General features: G+C 41.3%; 1 protein-coding gene across 1 annotated transcript in view; it reads right to left on the bottom strand.

The window, feature by feature from the left end:
• Positions 1 to 3,592: 3,592 nt before the first annotated feature.
• KATNAL1 (katanin catalytic subunit A1 like 1) overlaps positions 3,593 to 25,691 on the bottom strand; it is a 267,909-nt gene continuing 245,810 nt past the window's right edge. Inside the window, exon 11 of the mRNA XM_069202194.1 lies at positions 3,593 to 7,064. Coding sequence (XP_069058295.1) covers positions 6,866 to 7,064 — 199 coding nt within the window. The 3' untranslated portion in view covers positions 3,593 to 6,865. The remainder of the gene's footprint in view (positions 7,065 to 25,691) is intronic.

Genomic DNA, 25,691 nt, shown 5'->3' with positions numbered 1-25,691 from the left:
TAATGGCGCAGACTCTGGGAGTGATTTTTCAGTCAGAGGAGTCCCATTCGAAAACTCCTCTTCCAGTACATTGAGGGAGGTGATGAGGACAGTCCTGCTGTCCCTTCGCAAGCTGTTCGTGCAACTGGGTAATAGTGGGTTAGGCCAACCCAGAGAACAGGTGAATGCGGCGGCAAGCAGAGAGAGAGTGCTCTCTTGGGAGCTCACCAATTTAGTTCAGCCCCAAATTCCACCACCCAAATCATATTGTGGAGACATCAAAATTGTCTATGGCAAAACAAACTGGTTTTGTAAGGCAGGCACCTGTGTTTTTGGTCCTGGATTCGGCGGCCATATAGAGAAACACACTAAACCCAAACATTTCTGGAAACTAGACATTCGGGGGAGTCCACAGAGGTGTGAGTTGTGTGGATTCCCCAAAGTTTTCTTACCCAGAATACCCTGCAAAGCTGAAATGTTGAAAAAAAACTCTATTTTTCTCGCATTTCTGTCACACAAACTACAGGAATATGCTGGGATCCACAACATTCCTACCACCCAGTGACTCCTCACCTGTCCTGATAAAAACACTACCCCACTTGAGTGCCTACACCTAGTGCCTGTGTCAGGAATGGATCACCCTAGGGTCAACAGCTGCCTCACGTAAGGACCAACATTGACCGTTGTGTGATCTATTCCTGTCGCAGGCACCAGGCCTAACCACACAAGTGAGGTATCATATTTATTGGGAGACTGGGGGGAACGCTGGGTGGAAGGAAATTTGTGGCTCCTCTCAGATTCCAGAACTTTCTGTCACCGAAATGTGAGGAAAACGTGTTATTTTAGCCATATTTTTAGGTTTGCAAAAGATTCTGGGTAATAGAACCTGGTCCGAGCCCCACAAGTCACCTCATCTTGGATTCCCCTGGGTTTCTAGTTTTCAAAAATGTGCTGGTTTGCTAGGTTTCCCCAGGTGCCGGCTGCGCTAGAGGCCAAAATCCACAGGCAGGCACTGTTTTCTATGAAAAAATGTGATGTGTCCACGTTCTGTTTTGGGGCATTTCCTGTCGTGGGCGCTAGGCCTACCCACACAAGTGAGGTATCATTTTTATCGGGAGACTTGGGGGAACGCCGGGTGGAAGGAAATTTGTGGCTCCTCTCAGATTCCAGAACTTTCTGTCACCGAAATGTGAGGAAAACTTGTTTTTTTAGCCACTTTTTGAGGTTTGCAAAGGATTCTGGGTAACAGAACCTGGTCCGAGCCCCGCAAGTCACCCCTCCTTGGATTCCCCTAGGTCTCTAGTTTTCAGAAATGCACAGGATGGTAGGTTTGCCTAGGTGCCGGCTGAGCTAGAGGCCAAAATCTACAGGTAGGCACTTCGCAAAAAACACCTCTGTTTTCTTCAAAAAATGTGGATGTGTCAACGTTGCGCTTTGGGGCGTTTCCTGTCGCGGGCGCTAGGCCTACCCACACAAGTGAGGTATCATTTTTATCGGGAGACTTGGGGGAACGCTGGGTGGAAGGAAATTTGAGGATCCTCTCAGATTCCAGAACTTTCTGTCACCGAAATGTTAGGAAAACTTGTTTTTTTAGCCACTTTTTGAGGTTTGCAAAGGATTCTGGGTAACAGAACCTGGTCTGAGCCCCGCAAGTCACCCCTCCTTGGATTCCCCTAGGTCTCTAGTTTTCGGAAATGCACAGGTTTGGTAGGTTTCCCTATGTGCCGGCTGAGCTAGAGGCCAAAATCTACAGGTAGGCACTTTGGAAAAAACAGCTGTGTTTTCTATAAAAAAAATAGGATGTGTCCATGTTGTGTTTTGGGGCATTTCCTGTCGCGGGCACTAGGCCTACCCACACAAGTGAGGTATCATTTTTATCGGGAGACTTGGGGGAACATAGAATAGCAAAACAAGTGTTATTGCCCCTTATCTTTCTCTACATTTTTTCCTTCCAAATATAAGAGAGTGTGTAAAAAAGACGTCTATTTGAGAAATGCCCTGCAATTCACATGCTAGTATGGGCACCTCGGAATTCAGCGATGTGCAAATAACCACTGCTCCTCAAAACCTTATCTTGATCCCATTTTGGAAATGCAAAGGTTTTCTTGTTACCTCTTTTTCACTCTTCATATTTCAGCAAATGAATTGCTGTATACCCAGTATAGAATGAAAACCAACTGCAGGGTGCAGCTCATTTATTGGCTCTGGGTACCTAGGGTTCTTGATGAACCTACAAGCCCTTTATATCCCCGCAACCAGAAGAGTCCAGCAGACAAAACGGTATATTGCTTTCAGAAATCTGACATCGCAGGAAAAAGTTACAGAGTAAAACATAAAGAAAAATGGCTGTTGTTTTCAGCTCAATTTCAATATTTTTTTATTTCAGCTTTTATTTTCTGTAGGAAAACCTTGTAGGATCTACACAAATGACCCCTTGCTGAATTCAGAATTTTGTCTAGTTTTCAGTAATGTTTAGCATTCCGGGATCCAGCATTGGTTTCACACCCATTCCTGTCACTAACTAGAAGGAGGCTGGAAGCACCAAATATAGTAGAAATGGGGTATGTCCCAGTAAAATGCCAAATTTGAGTTGAAAAATTTGGTTTTCTGATTCAAGTCTGCCCGTTCCTGAAAGGTGGGAAGATAGTGATTTCAGCACCAGAAACCCTTTGTTGATGGCATTTTCAGGGAAAAAAACACAAGCCTTCTTCGGCAGCCCTTTTTTCCCATTTTTTTGGAAAAAACAAAATTTTCACTGCATTTTGGCTATTTTCTTGGTCTCCTCCAGGGGAAACCACCAACTCTGGGTACCATTAGAATCCCTAGGATGTTGGAAAAAAAAGGACGCAAATTTGGCGTGGTTAGCTTATGTGGACAAAAAGTTATGAAGCCCTAAGCGCAAACTACCCCAAATAGCCAAAAAAGGGCTCAGCACTGGGGGGGGAAAGGCCCAGCAGCTAAGGGGTTAAGCATGTGAATGTACGAAAGATACAATACTGGAGAACCTATGTGATCAAGTTTGTGGAGTGAAATGGAGCTCCTAAACAGCATTTCTTCAAGTCCTGCTTTTCCTTTCTGCAACTCCACTTAACAGTTATGAAGGGTATGCATACGTCTGACCTTTAGTGCGCACCTGAGTTCTTAATTCTTAGAAGTGTAGAGGCTAATGACGTTTTACACTCACCATGTACACAGCCTTTAGCTGCATGTCAACCATTTGTAACTGTGTACCACATTAATATGAGCAACCACATTTTTCAAGATAATGCCACTGGTATCAAAAACATCCTTCTTTAAAATGATTTTACATCAACTATGTAAACGCCTCATCCTCAAAAACAAATATTGAAAAGTTTGTTAGTTGTTGTTCTAGTGCCTTGAAGTCTCCAGATTCCACATTAAGTGATACCTCTTAGCCAGTAAGAATAAAATACAACAGTAGGTAGCCAGTGATGGGAAAACACACCGAAGTCTTTCTTTTCATTTTGTTAAAATTATGCAGCAGAGGCTTGAAAACAGAAAAAACACTGACACCCTGAAAACATGATGTTGACTCAGTGGGCCAGACTGCCATTCGACTCATTTCATAAAATCAGACATACATACATGTTCCTTTTGAATGTTGCATTTTATCCTTTTAAAAGCAGATTCCCATATTGACTTTGGAGTGGTAATACGTGCTAGCAGAACGAGAAAACACGGCTGAATCACAAGCTATGCACTTGCCGGGTTTAATAGGTGGTGGCTTTAGGGGTGCAGAAAGTGTGGTCAGAGAAGGTTGAGACACAGTACGACCACTTCATACTGTTTACATTTACCTCCTCTTAAAAGGAAAGTACTGTACCTTCACAAGTACTGATCTACTTCCAATAGGCACAGAAAGGAATTAATGCATTACATATTTTAAAGTGACTGAAGTACATGCGATCGTCTCGAGTGAAAAGGTATAACCTTGTGCCCAACAATAACTTGTACAAATAAAAATACACAGAAGTTGTACAATATTTTAGCATTCTGAGTGACGTTCACATTCTTACAATATATCATCATTAAATCTTTGTGTCCTGTAAGCTTAAGAATGGCACAGCTAACGTGTTTTATTCTGAGCTACTACAAAAAGATAGGCGACATCATAGTCACAATAACTCTTAATTCACATCTTCTGAAAAATAGAATAAAATCGAAACTATATTTTTAATAAAACCAAGGAACCATTGCCAAGAACACCCGCGCTCTTTTGTCGTTTCAGACAGCAGTTTCTCATATTGTGTAGGAAAAAGGTTCAATCAGGGAGAGAGAAAATAATTTTACCACAACAAGCTCCTATCACAAATGTCGCAAGAACCAGGGACTTAACTGTAGTTGTATTTACAAGGCTGGAAGTAATCTGTGGACAAAATATATTTACAAAAATGAATACATTTGCTCTTTTTACATACTCATGCAGAAAAACATAGCACCCCGTTGAAGACTATAACGTAATTACGAGAGTTAGAAATTTGCAGCAGGCTGCGATTTCGACTGGCTTGCCACCACAATATGAGAAGAGATTGTCGTTTTTTTTGCCCGAGTGTTATTAAACCCATAGAGCACTAAATCTAGATGTCCTACGTACAAATCATAGGTGCCACTATGGAGTGAAACTGCATCTAATTTAGTAGAGGAAGACGACGCAGTTGAGGTTATTGTCTCAATCTGTAAGAAGTGACATTGATAAAAAAAAAACATCCTCACATCAGCCCGTCTCCACATTTGTTGCATGTTAAATGAACCCAAATCAGTAAACGGCATGAAGGGTTACCTCAAACTGCTTTTAAGTCAAATGAGAGCTCTATTGGTTTATGCTTTAGAGTGTCTCCATTGATCTGTTACATAAACTCATTAGCACCTGCTTTGGAAGACCCTCCTACTCCTCCAAAATGACCAAAATGACCACATGGTGGAGCACAGGTGAGCTTTGATGGGTGAAATCGTTAACTACAATAAACAATATAAACATTGGACTCCAAAAGAGACTTGATGAAACAACAGAAAGGCTTCATTTGATTGAAACCGAGGGTAGCCAACCACAAAAAAGCCAGCCTTGAAAGTGCACTATTGGCTCCCAGTGAATGTGTGAGCTAATTTCCAAGTCCTCTGCACTCTACACAAGGGCTATTGGAGAAGACACAAGTCTATGGGAACATCAGCACACCAATCTATGTGCCCAATCCAGAACTCAGCAATAGTAGACATCAATAACTAGCAACTTTCAAATGACTAAAGTTTGGAAGCATGAGTTTGAAAGAAATGTGGGGGAAATCCAATAACTCACTCCAAGTCCAATGTAATTCAATATATGCATCACAGATTTAGATAGATTTCAGTTGACTTTAGTTATAAATGTTCCTATTGTTGGTTTTAGAAGAATTCCACAGCTCCCATTTTTTAGGATTCCATCTTGATTGTTAGGACTGAGGCTAGTTCGAGATATAGCCTCTGTACTGTTTGGCAATGCTCAGTACTGTACAAGATATGTTGAATATTAATAGTTCCAACTCAAATGTGATGTAAGGAAGGAAAAAATACCCATGAAGGGCAAAAATTAAATGGAAAAGGAATCCTTAATAAATGCTTATTACTTTGACAATGTAGGTGTACACATCATGGAAAAAACACAAATGGAACAAGCACATAAATAAGCTAACACTAAAAAAGCAATAAGTGAAAGACATTATACGTGGTTTGATCAATAAATTCAGAAACGCTATGTTTAAGTCATTAATAAATGTATATAGAGTACAAAAAATGGTGCACCATAAGGTGCTCTGAGATGTATGGTGTTCTCCTTGGGAGTCCACATATTGTTCTGCTGAGTGGTGACACCACCATCTCCATACCTAAGATGGCATAAACTGGCTTAAGTGATGAAATAGTTGTTAGACCACTGATACAACAGGTTAAAGATTCATGGCCAGCACTATTGTCGGAATGTAAGTCCAATGCAGGAAAAGTGCAAGTCCTTAGTTTAACCATGTAAACAAGATAGGAAAAGGGATATTAGTGTGACATGGACAGAAGTTCACCTTTCTTTCTGCTCTCTACAGCCATATGTCCATAACTATAGGCACATTTACTATACTGTCTGTGTTGAAGAACCACATCTATGACTAAAATGTGATACATTCCGTAAGGTTCCTTTCCGCGCTCCAGACCACTTGATACCTAGTCAAATGCAGCCTGAACGTTTCATAAAATATTAAACAAAATAAATCTTGCTAGACTCCTAGCACAAACTCTGAGGTAAGAAATCATGTTTTCTTCTGCTACATATATTTCCCTTTTCAAACTATGAAATCTGGTTATAACACTGAAAAGGCTAACTATTCCTAGTCAGTTGCCAAAACCCCATGACAGCCAATTAAGATAACAGAAAGCAAAACTCAGAGGAAAACAACAAGTAAAAAGCTTAACTAAGGAATATTCACAGAATTTAGTTACACACTTAATCCAGATACGAAGACTTCATAAAAACACAAATAAAACCTAGTTTTAATAAACTTTAAAACAAAACTAACATCATTTTTGTGTTATAAATGCTCTTTTTGCAATAAAATAAATAAAAGTGATAAAACAAGCTTTTAAAGCACAAAAGTTACTTGGGTCGCCGTTTTGAGAATATAATTGCAACTTGTCCTTTTCTGCTATGTTTTCAAATGTCCTTGTTTTTTGGTATCTACTCTTAGTGAACCCTAAAAGAACTGTGGATTTTCCTTGTTAGTTACAAAATAATAAACGGGTAAATATTACACATTTTTCTCAGAGGACGTGTGCATTAACTAAGAATAAGGAATTTTTCTTGTAAGACCTCAAAAATAGAATAACGTAAAAATAAAAACTAAGATAATTAGGCGGATCCAAATTCGGCCATCCATTTCTCATATTTCTCCAGGTCCAAGGCAGAAACAGATTTGGAGACTTTCTTCAGCGAAAGATCAAAATCCATCATGGTCACAGGCATCTGCAGTTCATCTTTTGACAGAGCACGAATCTCTTCTGGGGTCAAACCTTGAATTCGTCTTCGCATCGCCATCATAGAGGCATCCCTAGAAAATGAAAGAATGGACCAAGTTATCTGTAGGTCAAGAACATTGCTAGTTATCTAGGAATAATAGTTAAACCAGCAATGGACCCCAAAATGAAAGTATTAACACCTGTCCATATACCCCATCATCAAAGGTATTCTCTGACTGTTTGTTACAGTGCAGGGGATACTTGGAAAATGCTTGCTAGGGAGTTGGTTCCTTTTCAGGTGGAGTTGTCTACTTAATGGGACACATGGATTTGTTCACCTGTGAAATATGCACCCTTACTCACCAGGCCAGTTTGTCATGCGGAGAGGTGATGAGAATAACTCATTATACAGCACCCGTTGTTTATTGGGGAGGCAAGGTAGTAAGAAGCCAACTGGACTGTGATTTTGCTTCAGGATGGAAGAATTTGCTGAAGTGCAGAGCAGGATCTGCACAACCTAATTTGAAGGTCCTATATGAGGCCTCCAGTTCAGACCTGTCCTAATATTGGGAATTCTGTCCTGATTCAAACAAACTATAATAACAATTGTCAATGGAAGTGGTATGGAGTTTTGTAAATGAAAGCATTAGTGTAGTGAATGTGAATTTGGTTGGGGTTTACCAAGTAAGATTTAGTGCGGTAACATTTAGCCTTTGATGAGAGTTATAACTTTTTGGTGTTGCGGCCTCATATGTAAAATATATAGTGTAATGTCAGTGCAAGACAAACACTGGCTTTGAGACAAAAGTGAGAACCACAACAGACTAGATTCTAAGGGCAGTGTACAGCAGAAAGCCTCTTGGCTCCCCTGGAGCTAAAAGACTAAAGTGAGTCTACTGTGGAGAATCTCCTGGCTCCCCAGGAGAGCCTACGGGGAGCTGCACACAAGCTAGCTGCTGCCTGTAAGAATGTGTTCTCTGCAGATCCACCCTCTTCCAAAAAGATACCATACTGAATTTTGCTCTGTACTTCTCTTTGACAATGCATGGCTGGCGAACTAAATTAGATTCTGAGGGGAACCCTTTTCTCTAAAATGCCTGCTGTGGCAACATCCTGGAGTAACGCCCATCTTAGACAATGGGATTCACCTTGCTTTTGCACAGAGTTCTGTGAGATTTTTGTTTGGTTTTTAATAGCTGCTCCCTCTGTTGACAGTACAAGTTCTGCTACCTGTCCTCAGCCAGATATGTTAGCCATGTCAGCCGTGCATTCTAACAGCTGAACTTTGCCTGCACATGTTTCTCATAGCTTACCCAAATGTCGATCAAATCTCAATCGAAGAGACCCACAACACATAAATGTACTAATAGTTTAACTCAGAAGGTCATTCAATGTTAGGAAGAAGTTTAAACTTCTTATTCCTGAACACATGTGTAACCACAGGTAAAAAAAAAAACTGTACTGCCACTTTTAACCCTTCAAGGGACAAGTATAAGTGTAGAGCTGGAAATTAGACATTGAACCCATTTAAGTGAGAGGTGTTAGGGTAGAGGTGGAAAAGAGACATGAAACAAAGAAGTAAAAGAGTTAACTGTCTATCCGGGGTATAAATAATGGCCTATATACCAAATCTCTAACATCTTTTATTGAGCTTTGGATTATCTGAGCAAAACAAAAACAAAACAAATCAAAGAACCTTAAAGCATTTTACAATTGCAATTCTAGGAATATCTTTGATTATTTTTTTAAAAACAAAATTCATTTTTTGAATGTTATTTGACAACATATTTTTACAGATTTATTACTGACAGATTTAGTGCATTATAAAATACATAGGGCCTCATTATGACGCTGGCAGTCACCAGACCGCTAGGGTCATGGTCGAAGTCGGACTACCGCCAAAGTGGCAGTCCGACTGCGACATTATGACCGTGGCAGGGCGGCCACGGTCAAACTGCCATCACTGTTAGGTTGCCACCAGCCTGCAGCCTGGCGGTCCTGGCTGGGGATTACGAGTTCCCATCCACCAGCCTGTCCAAGGAAGCTTACACTGTCATGGAAAGGCTGGCGGAATGGGGGACTCGGGCCCCTGGGTCCCCTGCACTGCCCATGCACTTGGCATGGGCAGTGCAGCGGCCTCCATGTACAGTCCTGTTGCGCATTCCACTCCCCGAATTATGGGCAACGGAATGCGCGACAGGTGCTACTGCACCCGCCACATTGCAGCCAGCTCCATTAGGAGCCAGCTGCAATGTTAAGGCCCTGTTCCCCACTGGGCCGGTGGGCGGAAACACTGTTTCTGCCCGCCGGCCCAGCGGGGAACTCAAAATAGGGACGGCGGGGTTCAGGCCGCATAGGTGGCCTGATGGCGGTAAGAATTTGGCGGGCAGCCTCCGCCACCCGCCAAACTCATAATGTGGCCCATAGTTTCGGAAAACAACTATAGGTTTTTCTTTAACTATTTTTTGCCACCCCATTTTATGTACTAAAACACGCTCCCATGAACTGTTATCTTCTCATGGCTTCGAACTAAAATTCTTAAGAGCGCTTCTTACTGCACAATGTTTTCAATGTGAGACTCTGAGTGTATTCATTTATGTCCATGCACATATGTCTGTGTGCAGATATGTATCTGCCTCGCCATATCAATGCATGTGTTTGAGTATGTGTGTGGTGTTTGTGCATATGCATGTATTTGAGTATTGTGTGAATGGGTACAGGTTCTCTATTAGTACATCCAAAGCACCAACAACATCAGCGCCATGAGACCGTTGGTGACCGCATGTTTATAAGTTCAAATAACATACAACTAAAAGAATCCAGCCCTATTGGCTTGGAGAACGTTTGTTACACTTTCAGCTACTCTGTGTGTACTGTTTTGAATAGTTAAGATTTTATTGGATCATATTCCCTGCTATGGAGTACAGCAGCAAAATATATCACAGATCAAATATGTAACCACGTAGACCATGTTAGCAGTAAAAAGACAGGGCCTCTTTTAGACAGCCACGATAAACCATAGACAACATTTTAAAGGTTAATTGTTTTATCACGATCTGAAGGTGAGGTGCGGTATTACCCTGATTTAGGCTATTTCAACTCAAGGATGGGGAATAACATGGGGAATGAGAAATGGTTACTTCTAATCCTGATTCTGTATCATAGGATCTTCATTCATAGACATAAATAATAAAATAATCCCCCACTGCGTGTAGGGACCCCAGAACACTTAATTCATAATTGTTTACAAAGGGTGTGCACAAAGTTAACATGTCCACATGTATTAATTGTACCCTGTAATCAGCATATCAGGCCTGATAAAAACAACATTGCAGCACCTTAAAACTAAATCTAACTGACGACAAATTGAGTGTTGAAAGAAGATTCAAGGAGGTCTGACAAGCATTACATTAGCATTGTATAAGGTGCCTTTGGAAATCTTAGATGTTTCCAATCTCAGAAAGCACTGTACAGGCACGACCTCCAAGTGCGAGTTTTTTTTTTTTTTTTAGAGATAAAGAGTGTTGAAATAAGGAGCCAATATTGCTGACTTTTATCCTTAGGGCCGAAAAATGCTGGGAGTCGGTAGTGTCTTTTATGACTTCAGTAAAAATCCCTATAGAGAAGAATTAGGACTACAAGTAACCGTTTCCTCTGCATCTCTGGATCTTCTTTGGCATCCATAAACATCAGACTAGAGTAGAAAGAAAATCCCTAAAATAAAACGTCCTGGTACCAACCAACAGGGAGAAAGTCCAGCAACTATGGGGAGATTTTATAGTAGTCTTGAGCAACTCTCAATGTACTTTTTGAGCATAGTTTGACCAACTACTGAATTAGGCCTCGTATCAGAATCAAAGCAAATGTAAACTTGTAAATGTGTGCAATGATTTACAGGTGAGTGCTTTACAAATTTCAGTCAACTGGGTGTTCTTTAACAGACTGTAGTGGCTTCTTTCTCCCTGCTGGAATGTGGTTTACGGTTTAAAGGAAGAGGTTTCTTTGTCAGCTGGAAACAATTCTCTTGGAAATTAACTTTTCAGATGTAGTTAAGCCTATCTTAATCAGTTTTTAATTAAGAAACAGTTGCTTATACTTTCTTATAGGTTTGGTTTTGTCTAAATAAAAACGTAGTACTTTCCTAATGTCTTGTGAATGCAAGGAACATTTGGCTAGTGTAGATGACCTGATGAAGAATAAAGGAAGGGTGATATCCTGACTGATATGATCTGTTGGAAGAAAAAAGGGGGTGTTCTCATCAGTACTCTATTTGAATAGAAAACTGTGTAAGGCTCAACAGCTGATAGAGTATGCAGTTTATTGACTTTATTCGAAGAGATGATGGCAACTAGAAAGACACTTGCTGCAATGATGTCTTGGTTATGAGTAGGACTAAAGGCCCTATTAATTAGAAAGTACTACACTCACTTTCCACACTTTCCAAGGAGAGGCAAATGTTTTTTATTGGAAGATGTACTTTCTTTATGGCTTCAAAAATAAATGTCTTTTACCAATGATACCTTGAAAAAGGAGACTTGTGCTGGGTTTTTCCTGTATGCTTTGACTGGTGCTAGCTGAACCTTGAAAGAGTGAAATGCAATTTAGCCTTTACTAGGTGTAAAGGTAACACAAAACGTATTTCTTGGCATTTAATAGGATCAACACCTTTGACATCAAAAGCAAAACCTTTTTTCATTTAAGAGTAAGACATCCTCGTAGGAGGTCTTTTTGCTTAACTTAGGATAGCCATGCAGTCTTGCGCTAAATTTAAACATCCATACTCTCTGATCTCAAGAGCCATACTGCCAAATTCAACGATTTGTATAGCATATATGTCCCTGCTGCCTTGCAACAGGTTCTGTTTGCACAGAAACCTCTTGAGTGGGGACTGATACATTTGGTGTAGGTCTGTAAACCAATATTATCTCCTCAACTCTGAGATACAGTGAATCCATGTTGTGTTGGAAATCCTCAGTTCATTAACTCATACTGTATTAGAAGAACGAAAGCAAAAGTTTTTAGTAATATCTACAGCTAGTTCATCAAAAGTGTACTGTCCAGTGGCTCTGGCTTCCATATCGTGAAGGTGAAGCTTGGGCATTCTGCATTTTGGGATGCAGTAAATGATATCATTCTGGAAAACCCAAGACAGAATTCTGTTGTGCAATACCTTACTGTTGATAAACCATTCATGGGTTTCTTCAAAGAATTTGCTGTTATAATCTGCTCTTTGATTTAGTTGTCTTGTTACGATTAATAGCTTTTATAGGGGGATTCCTGGCTGCCAGCTTTGAGTGTAAGAGGTCTTGACGTGGTCCACCTTGTTTGTGTCAGTAGTGCATCATAGTTGTATTGTCTGTCTGCACTAGGTTCCAATCTGCTGTCAGAGACAACAGACAAGATCTATGTGTACTGCGCTGAGCCCTAAGAAGTTGATGTGACATGATTTCTCTTTTTGAGTCCATGACGGTTGAGCATATACACGTGAGCCCTGCATCTTAGTAACAAGACATCTGTTATAATCACCTGCACAGGAAGATCTCATTTTTATTAAACTTCATGCAGTAGCTGCTTGCAATGCATCACCAAGCTATAGACTGTATAGCTGTTCGAGAAAGGCTGCATTTGTCGTCCCATTTGTTCTCACTTCTGAGCCCACTGATCTTCCAAGCATGGTTACAGTGGTCTCTTATGAAGTCTTGCATTTGGTACAGTGGTAATGCAAACAGCCACTGAACACAGCAGCAAGGAGACCTGACTGACAGATGGATTTGGTTGACATTTTTCTCAGCTGGATGATACTCTGTCCTCCAAAGGGAACACTTTTCCTTTTCTTGTCTCCCCTAAGTAAATTAGGATTGAAACTTTACACAGTGTTGAATTCTGGCAAAAGATTTTAATATCAACCAGTGAAGTAGTGAGATAATGATCTGCAGATGTTTATTAGGTTTGGTTGGATTGCTGGTCTTGAGAAGTAAATTGTCCACATATGGACAAATGCATCTCAACCTGAACAGAAGGATAGCATCTCGAGAAGCATGTGTTTTCATCCCATACACCAACAACATTTTATGTGTTTCTTTATGATTGGGATGTGGAAGTATGCATCTGGATGATCAATTGTATACATCCAGTCTCCTGTCTTTACATGAGGAAAAGCCTGAGATTTTTTCTCGATTGATGCATTTGCTAGCTAGCCATAGGTTGAGGATGGTTTGTATTCTCTCATTTTGATCAGAAAGTAGCTTGATCAATATCTTCATTAGATGCCTTCCCCCCTTTCCAGACGAAAGACTGGTTCTAATGTTTTCTTTTTGAGCAATAGCTGTTTCATTCTGCAGGTTGACTAGTTGGTGTGTTGTAGATGCCAGTGGCATAGGCATCGGTGGTGTCCTGAAGTAAATCAAGTATCCTTTTTGCACAGTTGTCAAGACCCATTTGTCACTTGTTATACTTTGCAATGTTTGTAGAGTAGATGATGTGAAATTCAATCCCCACTTGGATGGTGTATATGGCAGGGAAGGATGAACAAGTCACAAGTGTAAGATGGGGTGTCCAGATGAGTTGCCTAACTGTGGATGGTTGGATACCTTGACTTGCCACCTTGCTTGTGTTGTTAAGAATAGCTCTCCTGCTGTTGATGTTGCTGCTGATGGGGTTGGGGATTGAATCCTCTGTCTATAGTACCTGCAGTCTTTGTGGCAACACTGAGTCTTGTAATACGTTTTCCTTTTTTCTAACCCCACAACTTGTATGATCCCAGCTTAGGTCTTCAAGTGGACAATGTCTCTCATCTGTGTGTTGATTAATAGTGAGGAACCAGGGAATGGTAGGATAAGTATTTTGAATTAGGCCTCTGGTTTCAGAGAAGTCACCTTTAACCAAGACAATCTCATTAAAGTAGTTACTGTGATATTCCCAGTCATTGGAGCCTATTGTGACATTAATATTCTGATTGCAAGTCCAAGGCCTCCCTGTACTGCCTCAGTGTAAACTTGATTTCTTTCTCTAGGCATTTAGACTTTCCCAAATTTTGTGGTCATACTTCCCTAAAAGGGCCGTTGCACTAGCAGACTTGAAGCATTGTGGCAGCAGCACCACAGATCTTCCTCCTAGCAGCGTCCATCCTTTTGCTTTCTTCAAAAGGAGTAGATGTCTTTGGACACAGACCACCTCAAGGAATAATCACATCATAATTCTTGTCAGGGTGAACCCTCAAAGTCACTGAATTAACCTGAGCTTAACCCCCTGGTAGCTATGGCACAGAGCAGACAGGCTTAAGTTAGAGATATGTATAAAGTATTTATGCAGTACCAAAACAGTAGCAAAGTCAAAATACCAATCATTATTAATCCCCATCTGAACTAGAACAAGCATTTGCAATGCAATGGGTCTCGCATTTACTTGAGTTAGAGCTATTAACGTTGTAAATTACTAACTGGACATTTCTTGCCAAGCAAACTGAAAATAAAAATTAAGACAATTGACATAAGCGACCCAATTCAAAGTGCCGCCGTGAGCGTGAAGGAGACACACAAAAGGAAAAAGAAGTTTGCAGACAGTCAAACATATCAGCAAACATGCAATTATCTATTTAAAAGGGTCGGTCCCCAAGGCGGTAACAAAATCGCCCTTAGGAGGGACAAACGTAAAACATTTACCAACAAAATGAAAGGATTTTTGAAAGGCAAGCCCACAAACGTGTGATAGTGATGGGCGTGCGGTGGACGTGGTTAAAAGCCCAGATACATACCAACACGTCGGAAAAACATCGCTTGTGCGCTGCTATGCTTGACCAACAAATAGAGTAAAATGTAATTAATAAAATGACACCAAACCAACAATAATCCAATTAGGGGACCGGAGATATATATTGTTTTAAGTTTTAAGTCAAAACAATGCCAAAAAGCTCAAAGCATCAATGGTAATCAACAGTCGAATTAGACCGGAATCTAGGTGTGAATTGAGGCAGAAAGCGATAAAGCTCTGGTCAGATACAAGAACCAGAATTGACCAGGTCATAACTTTTATCTTGGGACTTAGTCTTTTTTCTGGAAGTCAACATCTTTCAGCAGGGCAAGGGAGCAGGCTGTGTCCGAAGAAGTCTTCATGAATTTGTACAAGGGTTGGATGCAGACCTCCTGAAGTCATTGATTTTGGAAAGAAAGGCTAAGAGCAAGATTTTTTTTTATTTCACAGTCCTCTCACCAACAGATTATTTTTGGGGGCTTTGCCCAGTCAAGATTTTTACCTTTGGACTTAGTTTCCTTTTTAGGAGCTCGGAATCCTTCAGTAGGGCAAGGCTGCAGCTGTATCGGATGTGAATTTGATGAGGCCAGACACCTTCTTGCTGAGGGGCCGCTGCATCAGATTTTCTGCTGCGGAGAAAATCAGAGCAAGAGAAACTTGTTTTCTCATCCCAGCAAGGATAGGCTGGGGTGGTTTGTCCCAGTTCTCCAGAGTTCTGGAAGTCCAAGGCTTTCATGTGTGGTAAAAGAAGTCCAGTAGAGGACATCACCAAAACCCATGTCAGGTCCGCTTAATACTAGCCAGCTGGGCACTTCTAGGAAAACGCCTCTTGCAGCTTGTTATGGCCCTGTATCTACACATGATGTCAGACATCGTTCACTTCTTTGTTAAGGTACAAGGAAAAGCAGGCCCAATTTCAGCGCTCCTTTCAGGTCAGAGAGAGCAGCTCCACTCTCCTTCGGTTCCACATTTATGCCTGTGATCAGCTAGTGGGTGGGGGTGACTTCTGGATCCTCCCTATGCAATGGAGGTAAAGGTTCCCAGGGGCAACCCTACCCACTTTAGCAGCAGTTCCTGTTTGCCATGCAGCAAACAATCCCATAGTGCCCCCCACTCCTAAAGTCCAAGATGGGGTAGCCCTTCACCCTTGTGCAGAGTCTGTGTGTCCACCCAAATGTGTGGTTGTGGTAATGAGTAGTCCGCTTTTTGTTGTCACTCCAAACAAGTTTTGGGTGTCTTGAAACCCGATGGGTGATTAGCCGCGCTTTATAAATCCTTGATTGATTTGATTGATTGGAAGCATCCCCCCCACTGGGTTTGGTGCCTGCATGACTGGGAGCTCAAAAGCTGGGCCATTCCAGATGTCACCAAGAAGATCACTTACAAGTTAAGTTAAGTTCCTGGGTACACCCCAAACTGCCAGGGAAGCAAATACAAACACCCAAGCTATTGTCTCTGCCCCTGGACCTGTTTTCACCTGTCATCTGGCCTAATCACTTATTAGGCTACTGCTAGAGAGATAATGCAATTTAGTTTCCAGGAGTTTCAGACAGGGAAAACATTCTAAAGCAACTTTCTAAAAGTTACTTTTCCTTAAAAAGTATTAAAAATCGGACTTCACCTTTTCGCTGCTTAATAAATATTAAAACTAGTTGTTTAATCATCTTTCTAGCTAGTCCTCAACCAGAGATAGCAGAATTCATATTTAATTTTGCTTGCCAGAGTTTCTTTATGGGCATGGCATACCCTTCTTGCAATGAAAATAGCTTTCAGGGCCTTATCAATGTAGGGACACAGTAGCATTACTTTTCTACATGTCCCACTTATAAATGCCATGCACCCTGCCTAGTGGGCTACACAGCCTACACAGGGCTGACAACATATAAAAGGAAGGTTTTCTCCTGTCAAAAACTGTTGTTTTGACATGGTCACACTGCAGGTTTTACACTGCTGCAGTCAGGCTACACAGGGTAGATCTGAAGTCATGTTTGCTCTGCCACTATGCTGGATGGCACAGCAGGAGCTGAGGTCCACAAGTGGCATTTAACTTCTAGGCCCTGTGTACACTTTTCTTCATCGTAGATTAGGGTTTTATGGGCATGCTAAAAGTGATAATCAGGGTTAAGCCAACTTAAATATGTTTAAGGGGGGACATGTACTTTAAAACTGGTAAGCAGGGGTAATGTGCCCAGAATTCTAAAGCCAGCTAAATAGATAGGACAGAAATCTAGGGGGGCATCAAGTAGAAAATGGCTACTTTTTACAAGTGGTGGTTCCTGATTACTGATACTGTGACTGAGACAGGTTTTGCGTCAAACCAAAAGAAGGCTGAAACCTGTTCTGGAGGACTTTATTTTTTCAAGCGAGGTGTTACAGACTTAGTAATTGACGCTGTCAAAACATTTTCCTCTGCAAGTTCCAAAATATCAGGGGAAGCAATGGTCTGGGCACTGAATAATGTTGTAGAGTCTCCGTGGCTACAGGGACAGCTGTGTGAGGAGCTTCTACATTGATACTTAGAATTGCAGGCCTTCTAGCTAATGTATCCTGGCACGTGATGATATCACCCACAGGAGAAATTCTAGCTGGTGATCCTGTTAATGATGTTTCTGTATTACATCCAGCTGACCTAGAAGATGATCATGAAGTTGATGTCTCACATCTACATTTACGCTGCGGATGGCAATCTTTTGGAGGAATAGCTTGTGGCAGCAAAGGTGATGTAGTGTCTCCAGGAGCAGAACATCTCTCTGTGATTTCCTAGGTGAAGGAGACCTGTTTCTGATTGGAGACACTAAGGTTGATTTCGAGACCATCACCTTTGGTGTCACTAGTGGTTGCAGTTTCAAATGGAGCAGGCACATTTGAACTGGATCCTCTGGACCACCAACCAAATCAACTCAGTCACTTCCACTTGCTTCCGTACCCTAAGCCTCCTACACAAGACTTTCAAATGGATCACCCTCGAACAAAGAAAGTACCTCACAACGCCCTCATTACCAGCAGATTGGACTATGGCAACACACTCCACGCCAGAATCAACAAGAAACTCCCCCGCAAGCTACAGAACATCCAGAACGCCACCGCCAGACTGATCCTCGACCTGCCTTGACACTGCCACATCTCGCAACACCTGCACAAACTACACTGGCTTGCCATAGAGAAAAGAATCACCTTCAAGATCCTCACCTACACACACAAAGCCCTCCACAACACCGGACCAGCCTAAACAGGCGACTCAACTTCCACGCAACCCACAGGGCCCTATGCTCAGCCCAGCTCTATCTCTCCGAAGTACCCCACATCAAGAAAACCAGAACAGGAGGACGCTCCTTTTCCTACCTCGCAGCCACCTCTTGGAACACCCTTCCACTCCACATCAGACAACCCACCCCCCTCCTAAACTTCACGAAGGAGCTGAAGACATGGCTTTTTCAAGAACCACCTTACCGGTGGACGCTACACATCTCCCCCACCAGCGCCTTGAGACCCTTACGGTGAGTAGCTGTGCTTTACAAGTACCGATTGATTGATATAATGTGTTAAAAGGGCATCACTCTACATCAGTGTAATGAGATAATTTATCTTATTTCTAGGGCGGTCTAAGTAAGGAACATAGTGGTAGCTATTAATAAGGTTACTAATCAAAAAAGAATATTGTAAATCCTGTAGGTAAAGATAGTTCCATCCTAGAACTGAAATGTTTTTTATTTCTGTATGTATCATGACACATTATATTCTAATGCTTTTAAGAGGCAGCTCTTACGAACAGAATCTTCGCTTAACACTTCTCTTTGCTAATCATTAGGTTAGTGACTAAGGTACTGCAGTCAGATAACTTGCCACCCACAAGGACATTTACTGCTCCTCTACAAGAATTTCAGGGTTGTTTTCAAACTGTTCTACAACACAGTTTCACATATTCAGCAGTAATCCATAGTCTTACATTAGGATAGCTTCTGAAAAACGTCTACTGGAAAAAAAAGAAAAAAGAAAAAAAGCCACATGTGGCAGATGGAGCATCTTCAACATATAGTCCCCAGGTAACTGCCCCTCATAGTAATAGATGATAGGCCTGTGGACAATGAAAAAAAGCGTTTTCAAGTATAGACAATGGAAGCCAGGTCTGTGCTGCAGAGGAGTGCAAGTAAAAAAAAATATATTTTTGAGAGCATCCGCGTTAAAGCTTAAATGATCACTTCAGAGATCAAGAAAGGGTGTTGGCGGCTGTGTAAAAGCACTGAAAATAGATGTGTTAATTAAGATATACTATGTACGTCAATGATCTAATTTAAAGTTGCATCTACAACTTCTTTTCTGGTACTCTTGGCAGACACAAGGCACTTCACGCCGTTAGCAAGAGAACACAGATCGAATGAATATAAAGAATGACTAAGAGAAATGTATAAGGTAATGTGTGACAAAGAGAAACGTTGTGCTTTAGAAGAAGAATAAGGTACAGATTATTGGTCTTTCGTCGGCGAAACCTTAACTGTGTGCCAGATCATGAAAGGTAAACTGAACCAGTCTCGCACCTGTAGAACCTCAAAGATACATTTCACATGCCATTGTATGGTGTTTATATAAGAAATCTACGTACACATAGTGCTCTTCATTCTTACAGTCCAGTTATTGTCAATCATGTCGACACACTGAGATAAAAAAACATTGTATACAAGGATGTGAGAAAAAGAAAGAAGGAGAAATGCAATCAGGTAAATGCAATAATGATGAAGAAATAGCTAGCATTTGTGATTAATTTTTGAAACTGTGCGAATTTCTCCAAGCCTACATATTGTAGATGTAGAGAATGAAAATGGTCCACCGGAGGGTGTAATTATGTGACAAGGGATCATTATTTTGCTTTGGGCAAAAGAACCCTTAAAAAACCTTTACTGGTTAGGGTATATTTAACTAGAGCAGATCAATCAGTTATTTAGACTGACTTCATTGATGATATTGCAGCTTCTCTAGCTGCATGTAGAATAAATATGTACATATACATGTATGTCTGTACATGGTATTTCTATTGTGGGGACCTAAGCAAGGAGTAGTGGAGGGTTGTACATGGTCAAAGACAAGCGTAAATTCATTGATTAATAGAAGAGGAAGCAGAATGTGGGCTGTTAATGCATGGTGATTTAGGCCCTCATTATGACAATGGTGGTAAAAAAAAAAAAACACGGCTGCCAAAAGACCGTCGCCGTGGCTACCAGCCGTCCGCCGTATTATGACCACAGCTGGATTTCCACCACAAGAAGGGTGGAAATCCAGCTGTGGCCATGCCGGCGGATGGCGGTAAGGTGGCGTCTCCAGCCCGGCGGCTTTTACTGCTGTGGCGGTCGGAATGGTAAGCCAACCCGCCAATGTCATAATTTGGCGGTAAGTACTGCCAGCCTGTTGGCAGTACTTACCACCATATTAACGCCGACCGCCAGGGTCGAAATGACCCCCTTAGTGTTCTTAAAGAGGTGAGTTTCCACAGCTATATTAAAAATTGTGGGTCTTTTTGGCTCATGTATTCTGGCACGTAATGATATCAGCTACAGGAGAAATTCTAGCTTGTGGTCCTGTTACTAATTTTTCTGTATCAAACTGAACCTTGCTTTTTGCTTGTTTACACTTCTTAGCATTCAGTCTGAAGCTACCCTAGCCCTGGATGTGCTGAGTCCCACCAGAGATGCAGAGCTTATCTGCAAGATGAGTGGGGTGCTGGTTGTGATGGCTTTGTCAATGATGCAGGTGGTTTTGAAGATGATGTGGGTTGGCAAGTGTTGTCAATGGAGTTGCACCAGGGTGGAGGTGATGTTATCATATTTCTTATTTCTTCAGCCACTGCATGAGATGAGCGGAGGTGTATAGAATTCCAGTAAGGAGTGCCTGTCTGGAGTCTGGGAAGCCAAGGAATAGGACATTACCAACATCCAGATGCAAGAGCACAAGGGCCTGAACAACAGTTCTAAAGTTGTTTTGTGGTTGAAACAGCTTGACTTCCTTCAGAAGAGAGAGCTGGCACAAGGTAGTCTTTGTTTTTTTTGCAATGCGTTCTTTGAGGGAAAGGTTGGTGTCCCTGGTCAAGCTAAGTGATTTGGCATTCGGTGACAGTTGTGGTTTGAAGCCATCAAGGTTCATGATTTGAGCCTAGTTTGTACTTTATCTTGTTTGTTGTTCTTGGCATACAATATGAATTCTGTCTTGGTTTGGTGGAGGTTCATGTAGGTGCAGGGCACCCAGGTCCGGATGGTATGCAAGCATTGTTTGAGGTGTTGGAATTCTGAAGCAGACAATACTTTCAAGTAGAGTTGTGTATCATCAGCATATTAGTGATTCTTGATGCTGTTGTCTATGTGTGGATCACCAATGGCTTCATGTAATGGTTAAAGATGACAGGAGACAGTGTGGAACCTTTTGGGACTCTACCTGCTATGAATATTTTAAGGACTTGGAGGTGCTCATGTGAACAAAACTGGTATTGTTTGTAAAAGTAGGAGACAAACCTGTTAAGGACATGAATCCTATCCGCAAGTGGGGTGTGTATGAGGGTGAGATGGTCAATTGTGTCCCTGGGTGGACCATGTAGTGAATTTGTTATTATTATAGAAGCTGTTCTAAAAAATGTTAGTGCACTGTGGAAATCATCACAATTGACTATTTTCCCCCTGTTGTTATTCATTGTAATTTTCTAACAATAAGGACTTGATCAATTGAATAGCAAATTATCAGAATTGACATTTCTCCCTTTTGAGTAAAATGGGTTTGAATTTAAGGCTTCTTTATAAAAATACATTTAATAACTCTGTCATACCATGACATTGGTGTATCAAGGGTGTTCGTCACACAGCAAGACTGGTAGTGAAGTATTGTTTGATTAGGATAAATTGATGCCATCTGCTGGATTGCTATGGTGGGTTATGTTTATAATTCACGTTGATGTATTACGTTTTTTAATAATAATGGTTTAATAAAGTGGCCTTAATGATATGTGTTCTAGTGGCATACTTATTGTTCGAAGATGATGGCCCTTGTTTCAATGACATTGCATTTATTTTGTATCTGCAAGGTCAGTGCAACTGAGGAGATTGTTACACTGCAAGATATGGAGTGATGAAGTATTTTTAGGCTACTGACACTTGCCTGATTGTTGTAACTAGATATGTTTATGCATTTACGTTGCTATATTTTATTAACTGATTGATAACATTTTACGAAGTGCCCCAAATCACATAGGTACTTTTTGTACTTACAGATTTATGTTGCTGTATTATATCCGTTAAACAATAAGGGTGTAATAAAGTGCCCGAATGATATATGTCTGTTAGAAATTGGGTCTCGAGTTGGCAGAGGTATGCACCCTGTGCAAGTAGGGACCACAATCCTAGTCATGGTAAGTCACAACACAACCTAAATTATCCAGTGCTCACCCTCTAGTAGCTTGGCACAGAACAAGCAGACTTAACTTAGAATGCAATGTGTAAAATATTTCTGCAGTCACTTATACAGTAACACAGTGAAAACACCACAAAAAGCTCCACACCATGCTAAAAAAACATAAAAAACATAAATAAAACAAGACCAAGATGACAAACATCCAATATGTAGATCCTGAGATATGCAATTTTAAAGATTTAGGTGAAAAGAGGGCATAGAAGCACAAAGCTTCAACTGTGGTTATCTGGTCTGGTCACGCTGGACCGGGACAAAGTCACAAGTTCAGGCTGACTATAATGGAGTTCGGGGCTGGCTACAGGTGCTCACTTGGGCCCAAAGCACACACAGCCTTAAATTCTGGTGTACCTCCTGTGGTACGTTGCTTTGAGAGGCTTCGGGTTGCCCGGCATCAGTTCACAGAGGCTGTGCGGTAAGGCTTTGCGGGGCTTGGTGTAATTTTGCATAGATCCTGGGGAGTTGTGCAGTGAGGCTTTGCGGGGCTTGGCGTCACTTTGCCTTGATCCTGGGGAGCTGTGCGGTGAGGCTTTGCAGGGTTTGGCATCATTGTGCATCGGTTCCAATGGGCTGGCAGCTGCATGGTGAGGTTTTGCAGGGCTTTGCGCCACCCTGCATTGATTCTGGTGAGGCTGGCAGCTGTGTGGTGGGGCTTTGTGAGGCTTTGCGTTGCTTCGTGGCAGTTTCAAAGAACACCATAGAAGGTAGAGCACCTTAGGCCCACTTCCAAGGCAGGGCAGACTCACAGCTTGTAGAGTCCAGGTGCAGATGGTTCAAGGCCTTGATGTCCCTGAGAGTTGGGAACAGGAGGCAAGCTAACAAGACTTTGGAGATCACTTGTGGTGGGCAGGCAGGGTTCTTCCAGCAGGTTCAGGGAGCAGTAGGCAGCAGGGCAACAAACAGAAATGCAGTCCTTCTAAAAAAGCAGTCCAGTTGAGTCCTTTGGTCACCAACACAGTCCTTCTGACAGAGTTCAGTTTTAGGTCCAGAAGCGTCTGATTTCAGGGGGTCAGAGACTCAGTACTTATACCTAAATGTGCCTTTGAAGTGAGGGAGACTTCAACGAGTGGTTTTGAAGTGCACTAGTTCCCCTTTCAGCCCAGTCCTGTCTGCCAGATCTGTGTGTGTGTGTATGGGGGGGGGTTATCAGTCCTTTGTGTGGGGCCAGGACACTTCCCTTAGATGTATGAGAGCTCCTCCACCCTTCCTGCACAGGAAGACCCATCAGTATTCAGACAAATGCAGATGGAGTTGAGTGTCCTGTATTTCTGGTTGCCTGGATGGAATGCACAAGGGGAGCTGTCACCCACCACAGACCAGATATGGATTAGAGACAGGCTTTAAGGCACAGACAGCAGTGAAGCCAAATACATTTCTAAAATACCAATGTTAAATCCAACTTTACCAGTATTCAGGATTTCTCACTACCATTCCAACCATACCAAACATGACAATGCCACTCCTTTCAGATCAGAAATTACCACCTACAAGTGTATAGGGTAATTCTCAATGCTGGCCTATGAGAGGAGTAGGCTTAACAATAGTGAAAAACGACTCTGGGAGCTTTTCACTAACAGATAAAATGTACAAGTTTGTGTCCTGCCTATTACACCCTGCCCTGTGGGCCGCATAGGGCCTACCTTAAAGGTGATTTATAACAAATAAAAGGGGGCTTTATGGCTTGGCAAAGGGTTTTAAATGCTAATTCAAGGTGGCAGTAAAACTGCACACACAGGCTTTGCAATGTCAGGCCTGAGACATGGTTAAAAGGCTACTTGTGTGGGTGGCACAGTCAGTGCTACTGTCCCACTCGTATCATTTCATTTATAGGCCCTGGGCACATATAGTGCACTTTTCTAGGGACTTGCAGGTGAATTAAATATGCCAACTGGGTAGGAGCCAATGTTACCATGACTAGGGGAGAGAGCACAAGCACTTTAGCACTGGTCAGCATTGGGACAGTGTGCAGAGTCCTAAATCCAGCAAAAGCGAGATCAGAAAAAGAGAAGGCGAAAGACAAAACATTTGGGGTGACCCTTCACATTGTTTGTTTTAAGATTACATTTTTGTTGAGATGCTTATAAATATATTTGTACTTAAAGAAACTATGATATGGTGGTTCTTTTAAGCAGACTGAGAGTGGCTCTGGTATGAAAGTTGTGTTTGTTGGTTTCAGATGTAATAAGAAGGCATTAGACGAGAGACTGTTGGTTTGTTTAATCTTGAGAGAGATCACAGGAGCAGGTAAGAGTTAAATATGTACTGAATAGGTTGTATATCACAGCTCGGTTTGGAATAGGTTTATGTGAAGTATCTTTTTTCTGTTCAGTATAAATGCTTACCTACTTGAAGTATACTCCATAAAAATGGTGTAATTTTAAAAGTAAATCAATGATGAATGAGTGAAAGATTGAATGAAGGTTCAGACAACATATATAAAGATTGAAGGTAATCAATGCTTGAATTGTATAAAGGATTGTTGTTGAGATGGGGGTGGTCAAATCAAGTTTCAAGATAACACTCATGTAAATTGTGAATATAACCATTGACACCCATGTATGTGTCAGTAAAACAAATTTGGCCCGAGGCGAAACAATAAATCATCAAATATGTGCAATATTTTAAATTATATTATATCATTTTAATGTATGGATCTTCTCCTGAAACATAACAAAATTAATTAGCGGTTGAGGATTGTGGTCCAATTTCAAGACTTGGAGTTTATTATATGAATAAAAATAATTTATTCTTTGTTGAATCAAAAAATGGCTTTTTCCTTACAAAATGTAAATGAATTGTTTCTGTTATGCTTACTAACGTGTCCCCTACTTGCAGTTAGGTTTTTGTGCTGACTGCTATAGTAGGTTTTCTAATTTAATGTTTATATGTAAATAGTGTAATGCTTTTCATTGATTGTCTTTTTATGATTATAAAGAAATGTTTTTGCCACTTTGTAAATTGCAGCCCTGAGGAAGGAAGGTTGCAATGACTGAGAGAAAAGAGATGGCTGTAGGATTGCACTTTATGAAGAAAAAGAATTTGCAGGTCAACAAAGGAAACTGTTTACAAAGATGTTGCCTTGAGATATCTGGAGTGTGATTCTCTGAATTTAGTAGACTAACCATTGAGTGTTGCCTTTGCATTTCTGATACAGACTGCGTCAATGGGGCTGAAAAGGTCCAGCAATATCAAGAGGCAGGGTCATCTTAATCTGTGGTCAAGAAGGCATCTACCTTGTTTAAGGTGGCGGTCTTCATGCTGCAGAGTGCTCTGAAGCCAGACTGGTGGTCATGCAGGGGATAATTAGCATTGATGTGTAACCTTGGAGTTGAACCTGAACTGCTTTTTCAATGATATTGTCAATAAATTATAGGTAAGTGAGGGACCAGTAGTTTGATAAGTTAGCAGGGTGAGTATCTGGAGAGTCTTGTGAGCTTCTTGGATGATGCCTTGAACGAGGAAGGCATGATAAGTATAAGAGGGGTAAGAGAGCATAACATAGAGGTTTGCAAAAACAAATTCAATTG

The sequence above is a fragment of the Pleurodeles waltl genome, chromosome 8 (assembly GCF_031143425.1).
Source record: "Pleurodeles waltl isolate 20211129_DDA chromosome 8, aPleWal1.hap1.20221129, whole genome shotgun sequence".
NCBI lineage: Eukaryota > Metazoa > Chordata > Amphibia > Caudata > Salamandridae > Pleurodeles > Pleurodeles waltl.
This window is presented reverse-complemented; position numbering and strand designations above follow the sequence as displayed.